We start from the raw sequence: 10,733 nt of genomic DNA, 5'->3' as shown, positions 1-10,733 counted from the left end.
GCGGGATCCCAAGGGATGGGGATGAGGTGAGAAAGTATTCCTTGTCATGCAAGGCAGGGACGAAGATCCCATCCTTCAACCCCGTCCTATTGCCATCCCTATGCCCATGTTGCAGGTTAAGATATTACTACATGCTTTAATTCTTTGATACAGTTCGCATCTTAAGAGGGCTAAGAGGACTAGTTCTCTCTCTTTTTTCTTTTATTACTTTTTTAAAGGATTTATTTGCAATGTCCCATAACTTTTTGTCACACATTTAACATAAAAAGTTATCAAAAAATAAATCTTTTGATAACCACTATACAAATAAGATATCGAAAATAAGCCAATTAAATCTAAACACACTTTAAAACATCCTTTTTTTTTTTTTTTTCTTCTTTTTTTGAAAAAGCACTTTAAATCATCTTGATTGAAGAGAACTGTGAGAAATTAATCTCCGTGAGTTCTGCATTTGATATGAGAATCTTATAGTTGAATAGCGCCTGATCGAGAGACGCAGAACCAAAAAAAAGAAAAGAAAATCCGAACCCAAAAACCGAAGACTAAACAAATCTCATCAATCTTCTTCTTCTTCTTCTTCTCATGGCTCCTCCCAAAGTTGTTCTCATGGTACTCTGTAACATCATTATTCTAAAAAATTATCTTGTTTGCTTATTTGTTTTAGATTCTCTCATTCATACTCTCTTTTTCAATCTTGTTTCTATGCAGGTGGCTGAGAAGCCCAGCATCGCTGTCTCCATTGCTACCCAACTCTCCCATGGCCAAGTACTCCTCCTTATTTTCAACATTCTCAAACCCTAGCTTTATAATTTCTAATTTCAGATTCAAATTGTGCCCTTTAATTGTTAATTATTTCATTTTTCTGTTATTTCCTGAATTTTTATTTATAATAAAATTCTATGTCCTTGTATCGTTGAATGTGGAGTGTTAGTGAGGTTTATTCAATGGCAAATGTGTGTGTGTGCTGCAGATGTCTACTAGAAGGGGTAGCACAGATGTGCATGAATTCGAGGGAATGTTTCTCGGCTTTCGCGCTCAATTTAAAGTCACCTCAGTCATTGGGCATGTGTTCAGGTCATTATTCTCTCAGAAATCTCCCAAAAATTGTACTTTAATCAATACTATACTAGTTACTTGATACCCTTAAATTCAACTTTCTTTGTTTACTGTAATGTACTTGTTCAATGTAGGCTTAAATGCAGTGTTTGCCCAGTAATCACTTTTGGTCCTTTATATGACAAGGCCAAACAAAAAACTGACATGTTATCAATCCATAGGGACTGAAAGTGGTAACTTTAAGCTTTTTTAGGGACTAAAATTGCAGTAATGCTTGGACCACAACTAAAGCCACAACTTGTCAACGTGGCAAGTTGAGTGGTGGAGATGTGGAACCACCGTTCATAACTTGCCACGTGGGCAAGTTGTAGCAAAAGTTGTCGTCCTAGCATTTTTGCTAAAATTGAGCACTTTAAGTTTTTTTGGGTACTAAAATTGCTCACAGGTTAAAGTTTAGGGACCAGCAGTGTTTTCTGGACTTCTATGTATTATTTGGTCTTCATTGATTCTTATTTATGCTTTACAATATTTGGATGCATCCATGTACTATCTTTAAACGATTTCTTGTTACATGTTATGCCATCAGTGTTTTTTCTTTGTAATTTTCCAGTGAGCATGTGCTCTCTTCCACTAATAAAGTCAAAACTTGTGCATAGTTTGAGCATAGGAAGAAATGCTAGTTCCAGTTGAGAGGAAAAAAAAGTGAAATCTTTTGTTGGAACACATAAAATGTTTCTGTTTTCATAGAAACTGACAAGGAACCAACTGAATTCTGTTTTCGCAGATATGAATATTGATTTTAAATTATAATGTCATCATTTGTGTTAGTCGTGTTGATGCAGCGTAAAGCGTGTAGAAGCAGAATCTTACTACAACTCTTCCACAAAACCTAAGTTCCACAAGAACACTAGGCTAGTAGGCAAAATAATAGAGAAAACATCTCTAACAAACTTTTATTAATTAACGCATAACATCAATTATCAACCCCTCTATAAAGAGTATTTATAGAAATAGAATTTCTCCTACTCCTTATAGGAAAAGAAATAATAAACCTACTTCTACTTGAGAAAGGAAAAACAATTTAACTAGGAAAAGAAAAACAATTAAAATCCTAATTCAACTAGGAAAAAGAAAATAACATAAAATATTAAAATATTTTATTCTTCCTTAACCAATCTGCATCACGTGTTCAGTTACTCGAGTAGTTGTAAGTTGTAAGTCTAATCATCTGAGAGAATCTGAAAATTTCCAGTGTTTAGCAAATGTAACAAGTAGCATTAGCTTTAATTCACCATTGCTTTTGAATTGTTAATTCTATCTAGTACAACTTTCCATGCTTTGCCTATCTTGATGACTTGTGGTTGGATTTTTCAATGTACTGTTTTTTCTTTGTGTGAATCTAGTGTAGATTTTCCAGCAACATATCAAAATTGGACAGTCACCGACCCTTTGGATCTTTTCCAAGCTCAAATTACTAAGACAGAATCAAACCCTAAGGTATAGCCTTTTTTATGCTTCCTTTCTATTTTTAGTTTCTTTTTCTTTCCGTGTTCATCTTTTTTTTTTTCCTTCCTCTCCCCACCCCCCCAAAAAAAAAAAATCTGGAATTTTTGTACTAATTTAAAAGGACTGGTTGGAATGAATTTTCCCTTTTGGCCCAAAAACTCTTCTTTTTTTTTTTGGATAAGTTGCCCCAAACCAGAGTTCTTGCAGTAGTTGGCAACTTGGCATAACCTTTTTCATGCTGAAATATTGTTGCTGGATATGTAAGCTGCATTATCTGAGATTCTGAGTACATGAAAGATAAGTACATATATAACAGATTTGGCACATGAAAGCAGTTTTTCTATGGTTTCAACTTATATCTGGTTTGAAGATTAATCTAGGGAAATCTGAGTGCCAGGGCTTGAAGTTTTGGTCGGTATTTTGAGGTTTAAGGTAGCTCACTTGCCCATGACTTATTTGGGTCTATCTCTAGGCTCCACTTTTAAAGCAAAAGCTGATTGGACTGATGCTCTAGAGAAAATGGAGAGGTACTTGGCTGGTTAGAAGAGCATGTAGCTTTCTAATGGTGGACAGCTCACATTGATTAAGAGTACTTTATCTAGCTTGCCTACTTACTATCTATCTCTGTTCCCAATCCCAATGAGTATTGTGCGGCTCATGGAGAAGTCACAGCGGGATTTTTTTTTCTTTTTTGGTTGTGTGGGGGGAGGAAAGGGAAATATGGGGGGTTTAGGCGTTTGGGATTTGGAGGTATGCAATGGAGAGGGACACTTTGTGGAGACAGGTGGTGGATACCAAATATGGAAGAATGGGGGGGGGGGATGGTGTTTTAATAATGTGCAGGGGTCTTATGGTGTGTGCTTGTGGAAGACTATTAGGAAGGGATAAGACACCTTTCAATGATTTGTTAGCTTTAAGGTGGGGGGTGGCTCTTCTGTCAGGTTTTGGCATGATTTGTGGTGTGGGGAGCTCCCTTTGAAAGAGATTTCTCCTAAGCTTTATGCTATTTCTTGTAATAGGGATGCTTCAGTAATAGAGCTCCTATCTTTCTCAGGGGATAGTTACCATTGGAATGTTAGTTTTAATAGATTGGTACAGGATTGGGAGTTAGAGTGCGTTTTTTATGGGTCTGATTTATTCGACACCAATGAGACGGGATGGAACGAATAGGATATGTCGGAAAGTTTCTTCTGGAGGTATTTTTGAAGTTAAATCCTATTATAAGGTGTTGCATTCTATAGCTAAATTGGCTTTTCCTTGGAAGCTTTTGTGGAAACCTAAAGTTCCAAATAAGTTTAGTTTTTCTATGGAATACGGCGTGGGGAAAAAAATTAACCATTGATGAGGAGGTGCCGAATCATTGTGGTCGATTGGTGTTGCATGTGCAAAAAGGATGGGGAATCCACAGATCATTTACTATTACATTGTCCTGTAGCTAGGGAGTTGTAGAATATGTCACTCTTGCTCTTTGGGGTACAGTTTTTTATGCCTAGTGGTGTTAAAGGAGCTTCTTGCTTGTTGGATGTGCAAATTCAGCGAGCATAAAAATGTAGTGATTTGGAGTATGATCCCTCATTGCCTCATGTGGGGTATGTGGCGGGATAGGAATACTCTGACCTTTGAAGGGTGTGAAAGATCAATTTAGGATTTGAAGCTTGCGCTCTTCTAGACTTTGTTTGAGTGGACAAATGCATAAGAAGTTTTTACTTTTTCTTCTTTGCTTGATTTGCTTGATAGTTGTAATTTTCATGTGTCATAGTTTTGTATGTTTGCTGGGTTCTTAGCAAACTGCCTGTGCTTTGTTTCTTTGTACTCATTTTTTTTTTTTAAATGAAGCATTATTACTTATATAAAAAGAAAGTATACATAGTATTATTTGTTTTATTTACTTAGCAAAAAAGAATTATTTGTTTTATATGGTAGTATTAAGAAACTATACGATGTGTTGCTTGTATTGTGTGGTTCTTGGAAGTTTGGGAAGCTGTTATGAGTGTTTGAATATAGAAGATTTTAATGAATTAGATATGTGGACATATCAGTGACTGTGGGCATGTCCGCTTGCTTGCATCAGTTGACATCTTTTGCAAGTTCTTGTCCCATGTCATGCATGCAAATTTTTTTCCTCCCGCAAAAAGTGCAACAAGTAAAATTTCAGGATTTGAATTTATATCATATAATTATCTTCCAGTAATTTTATTTGGATAATTGTCCATGTAAATCAAACTTATAGTCAGAAATCGTTGTTGGGTTGAAGTGTAATTCCATTTCTACGCTGATTTGGATATTGTAGACTTTCTTTCGTTTGCAATAATTTTGACTAGTTCTCTTGGTATAAGGCTCATATTTGTAGGCATTTAAGTCAAGAAGCTCGCAGCTGTGGTTATTTGGTGTTATGGTTGGATTGTGACCGTGAAGGAGAAAATATTTGCTTTGAAGGTAACTCCCCAAAAACCCATTATTTATTTTTCTTTTTTTCATGTGAGTTTTTGTGGATAGTATCAAGTACAATTTTCTTGTTTTTATGACAATATCTTTAACAAGAGTGTGAATGTGACACACTGTAACTTCTACCCCACGTTGAAACACTACTTCATCAAAATGTAATGCACATATGATAGTTACAGTGGGAAGTTACAGGTAACTAAAACACTCCCCCCGTTGAAATACCTTCCCACCCACTGCAAACAAAAAATTCTCAATAGCTGAACTTCTCACAAACAAAAACTCATCCCAGTAGTTTGTTACGGTACAAGGATTACTATTCCTATTCCTAATTGGAATAGAATTTTTGTCAGCAGCTACTGTGCTCACAAACAAAAATTCTTCTCAGTCGTTTAATACCTGTACAAAGATTACCGTTCCTATTCCTAATTGACATACACTTTTTGTATTCCTCAGGGACCATGTATCATATGCATGAAGCTTACTAAAGCTTTAGTAAACTCTGATACCAATTTTGATGTGTTATATTTATAAAATAATCACTAAGTTAGGATTCTTGATGAACTTAGGCAGGAGAAGGCAATCACCCCCTCAAAACTTAAAATAAGCTATTGGAAGTTTATTAAATTCAATCTCTTTCTAGGATTCATAATAATGAAGAATACTTACTCAAAATTTCTAAACCAATTAGGAGGACTAACATTTACTAAGACTCATTGGCCTTTGGTACAATCTAATAGCGATGCAAGAAAAATATTAATGCTCTCAAGAAAGAGAGAATTTGAGTAGAGGGAGAAAGTGGCTTAGAGAGAGAGAGAGGAACGTCAATATGATCAAAGATAAAATCCTATTCAATGTATACTATCGAGTTTTATAAGCTTAAGCTTAGCTATTTAACATTTATAGCCTAATGGGTTAGTTATAATGACCTCATGATGGCACCGTCTTACCATCATTCATAACAAATTTCCTAGATTTTAGCTTGTTCATTTATTTATTTTTTGATAGGTAATCAGAGAACTAATATTAATGAGAAAAAAGAAAAAGAAAAGAAAAGTACAAGATGTTCATGATGATGAACAAAAGGAAACAATTGAAACAAACAACAAACAAAGGAGAGGGAAATCAGAAAGTTAATCTAAGGGAAAACATAAACTCGGAAAGAGACGAAGAATCAGTAAAACGCCAACATCGAGACCACTCAAAAAGATTATGCTGGCATAAAACCTTTAACTCATCCAACGTCTTCTCCATGTTCTCAAAAGAGAGACGATTTCGTTCCAACCAAACAATCCACATTAAGCATCTTGGAATCAAATTCCAAATATTCGAGTTATGCTTCCCAAGCCACTGATACCAACAAGATAACAATCCCACCACCGATCCTGGCATAATCTAATGAATACCGAAAGCCTGAAGCATGAAAGTCCATAAAGTATGTGTAACAGGACAATGGAGAAGAAGATGGTCTACTGACTCCCCATCACAGCAACACATACAACACCGATTTACCAAAGGGTGACCCCTAAGCATGAGATTATCCAACGTGAGAATCTAATCGTGAGTAGTTGTCCACAAGAAGAAAGCCACTTGCTTAGGAATCTTTGGTTTCCAGACACCCTTCCAAGGAAACAAAGAATTTGGAGCACCCTGAATTACTTGGTAATAAGATTGGGTGTCAAACTTACCATCACCTTTGAGCCGCCAACAAAGAGTATCCCTCCTATCACCCTGAGGAATATGAGGTTGGATAAACTGAAGTAGAGAATAAGAGGTGGCTAGCTCCCAATCTTCAAAAGCTTTAAAAAACCTTAAATCCCACACTCTAATAGTACCACCTTCTGGAAGCCACAAAACCTTAGAGATGCAAGCATCCTTGGCATTTGAACATGCATAGAGCTCAGGATAGAGATCTTTTAGGGTATTATCCCCAATTCACCTATCATGCCAGAAACGGATACGGGTGCTTTCACCCACTACGAAAGACAAATGCTTAGAAAAACTCTCCCACTCTTCATGAATGCTTCTCCAAAGGCCACATCCATGAGTCATACTGCACACTTTTGTACACCACCTCCCTTGACCCTCGCCATATTTATTGGAGATAACTCTCTGCCAAAGATGGGTAACTTCATGCCCATAACGCCACAACCATTTCCCTAGTAAAGCTTGATTGAACGACGGCACACTTCTTATCCCCAAACCACCCAATTTAACAAGCAAACACACCTTATCCCAAGCCATCAAAGGATATTTGAAACTCCCCTCAGAAGACCCTCAAAGAAAATTCCTCTGAATACTTTCCATTCTAGCAACCACAGCTTTAGGAATAGTGAATAGAGATAAAAAGTATGTAGGAAGACTTGAGAGAGTACTTTTTAGTAAAGTGAGCCTACCACCCTTAGAAAGATAGAGACGCTTCCACCCTGATAGTTTCTTTTCCATCTTCTCCAAAATAGGATTCCAAATTGAAGCTGTCTTAAAAGAAGTTCCCAACGGCATTCCCAAATATTTCATAGGCAGACTCCCCTCTCTACATTGAAGAATACTACCCAATGCAACTAGATTATTCACCTCCCCAACAAGGACAATCTCACTTTTCCCAACATATACCTTCAAACCCGTAAAAGCCTGATAACAAGACAACGCCAACCTTATGGACATCAACTGTTCCCTAGAGGCATCACAAAATAAGATAGTGTCGTCCGTAAACAACAAATGGGAAATTTGCACACCAACCGAATTCATTGCTCCCACCTAAAAACCCCGAATAAGGTTATTCTCCTTTGTCTTCTTCAAAATTCTGCTTAAAACCTCCATTATCAAGAGAAACAAAAGCGGGGATAAAGGGTCTCTTTGTCTCAACCCATGAGAGATTTCAAAAAAACCTTTAGGGGATCCATTTATCAAGACTGAAAAATGGACAGAAGTAACACAAGCCTTAATCCACCCCCTCCATTTCAACCCAAAACCCATCTGGTCCAACAGATAAAACAAGGCCTCCCAGTTTACATGGTCGTATGCTTTTTCAATATCAAGCTTGCAGACCACACCCGGTAACTAGCTCTTCAACCTACTATCTAGACACTCATTTGCAATGAGCATTGAATCCAGAATCTGCCTACCACCAACAAACGAACTTTGAGACTCTTAAGATAAGTTTATCCAAAACCGCCCTCAACCTGTTAGCCAACACCTTGGACAACAACTTGTACACACTGCCCACCAAACTGATAGAGCGGAAAGTCCATAATGTTAACAACATTACTCTTCTTAGGAATTAAATGAGAAACAAAGCATTCAAAGACCGTTCAAACACAAAGTGCCGATGAAAATAATCAAAGAAATCCATAACATCCTTTTCCACAACACTCCAACAATTGTGAAAGAAAGCCATTGTGAACCCATTAGGACCAGGGACTTTATCACCCTCCATCTCCCTTAAGACCTGGATAACTTCCTCCTTAGTGAACTCCTTCTCTAAGGTCAGCCTCTCCTCCTCTACAATGCATGCAAAATCTAATCCATCCATAGTTGGGCATCCCAATTCAGTTTCCTCGTACAGTCCCTGATAGAATAGAACTAACTGAGAACGCACATCTGACTCGTCCTCATAAAGAACACCATCCACCTCAATCCTCTTAATAAAATTAGCATTTCTATGAGAGTTTGCTAATCTATGAAAGAACCGAGTATTATTATCTTCCTCCACATACAAAGCCCAAGATTTTTGTCTCCAGGAAATTTCCTCAAGAGAAGCCAACTGTTCTATATCTCCTTTAAGTTGGATACGACGAATCTGTACCTCATTCGATAGACCCAGCATCTCTTCTCTCGCATCTAAGCCCATCAGCTCAGTCAACAAATTTTTCTTTTTAAAAGCCAAGTCACCAAACTCCTCCCTGTTCCACTTTTTTAAATCTGCTTTCAAAGCCTTCAATTTTTGAGCCAAAATAAAACCTGGTAAACCCACAAAACTGTACCCATTCCACCATTGCTGAACTCTATAAACAAAACTCTCAACTTTCAACCACATATTTTCAAATTTAAAGGCACTACGACCACGACGAATAGCACCAGCTTCCAACAAAAGAGGGCAGTGGTCTGAAATAACACGAGGAAGCACCCTTTGGGAAACATTCTCAAAATGTTCCTCTCAATCTAGAGAAACCAAAGCCCTGTCAATTCTTGACATAGAGGGAAGACTAGAGTCTTTAAACCAAGTGAAGGAAGCCCCCTCTAAAGGTAAATCAACTAATGACATGCTCTCTATAAAGTCCGAGAATGCAAACATAGCAGGGCTAAACGACTCACAGCCAAGCCTTTCACTTGGGTCCCTAATGATATTGAAATCACCTACTAAGCACCATGCCATGGGCCATTTGGCACGCACCTGTGACAACTCCTCCCACAAAGTAGCCCGCTGCCCATCATCATTGGAGCCATACACAACTGTATAAGCCCAAACAAAGTCATCCACCACTCCTCTCAATAAGATGCTGACAGAAAACTATCCAGCAATTACATCTAATTTTTCAAAAACCCTCTTATCCCAAATCAACAAGACCTCTCTTGAAGTCTGCACAGTGTCCAAAATAGCCCAATCAATAAAAGGACTACCCCATAAACTCCGAACAAAAGCAACATCAGTAGAAGATACTTTCGTTTCTTGAAAACAAACAATATCACACTTCCATTCTTTTAGAAGATTCTTACAAACCTCTCTCTTCCGAGGATTGTTAAGTCCCCTTACATTCCAAGAAAGTAGTCGTAGAGTTTACAACTATCAACAACCCCCACAGTAGTCGAAGAAACTTTGCTCCTACTCCTAGAAGAGACACCATCGTAATTAACATTATAGATAAGCCCCTTAAGCTCCTTGAGACCTCGTGACCCTGAATTTGCAGGTCACTTGGGCACCCTATCATCAATCACCTTGAGACACTCCTCCTCCAAAAGGTGAAATAGAGCCACACATTGAGCTTCGTGTTTCACGATTGGGAAACCCACCATGTTACAGAAATTTTTCATCAACTGGGACACCCAGTTCGAAGGTGGCCCTGATTCCGTCACCTGAGTTCCTTCTGCAGAGTCCTGAGCCAGCACCAACTCTATGAGTTCATTGGGTTCCTACCGAGACAAAGGGTCACACTCCAACACACAAAAAGCTTTCTCTCCACTACCACAGATATGGTTAGACACTTCACTGGTCTCCCACGGTAGGAGTTGAAGCCTAGAATCTGTTTGAAATCCCCCAACAGCATCCACTGACCTTTGTAGTGTCGTATCGTCATGGTGATTACTCCTCTGAACTTCTTCATGATCATCCCCTTCCACAAACACATCTTCTACCCCATTACCTAGGTCTGAGAGAGGAGAAAATTGATTTTGAACCACCCATGGATACTAACCAAGGCTCGGTAGCACAACATTCAGAATCGGAGCTTCAATTGTTGCCGTCGCCGAGCTAACCACCGTTTCACCGGTGAACCTAGAGCCTCGGTTGCCAAGTCCATGAGTTACCTCGGCATCGGAAACTGTGCACCTAGAAGAAACTGCCTTACCAGAGTCGAGAGCAACTGCGGTGGAGCTACTCCTTGACGCCGAGACTTTACCGGTCTCTGGAGCTCCTAACACACTCTTCAAGTTGGAGGCAAAAAGCTCCAAAGCTTGATCGGGGCAAGATATCGGCGATATACCTGCCGTCAAAGCCTCAGGCGTCGCCAGTA

The 10,733-nt window shown here is 38.5% G+C and overlaps 1 protein-coding gene across 2 annotated transcripts in view; it reads left to right on the top strand.

Annotated features, from left to right (window-relative positions):
• Positions 1-375: 375 nt before the first annotated feature.
• Positions 376-10,733, top strand: part of LOC115994181 (DNA topoisomerase 3-beta) — a 50,464-nt gene continuing 40,106 nt past the window's right edge. The window contains exons 1-5 of one of the 2 annotated variants that reach the window (XM_031118237.1): positions 376-609; positions 709-765; positions 971-1,074; positions 2,460-2,553; positions 4,899-4,998. In XM_031118237.1, the coding sequence (XP_030974097.1) occupies positions 583-609; positions 709-765; positions 971-1,074; positions 2,460-2,553; positions 4,899-4,998 (382 nt within the window). In that variant the 5' untranslated portion in view covers positions 376-582. The remainder of the gene's footprint in view (positions 610-708; positions 766-970; positions 1,075-2,459; positions 2,554-4,898; positions 4,999-10,733) is intronic. The other variant, XM_031118238.1, reaches the window with a different exon arrangement.

This window comes from Quercus lobata, chromosome 6 (assembly GCF_001633185.2).
Source record: "Quercus lobata isolate SW786 chromosome 6, ValleyOak3.0 Primary Assembly, whole genome shotgun sequence".
Lineage (NCBI taxonomy): Eukaryota > Viridiplantae > Streptophyta > Magnoliopsida > Fagales > Fagaceae > Quercus > Quercus lobata.
This window is presented reverse-complemented; position numbering and strand designations above follow the sequence as displayed.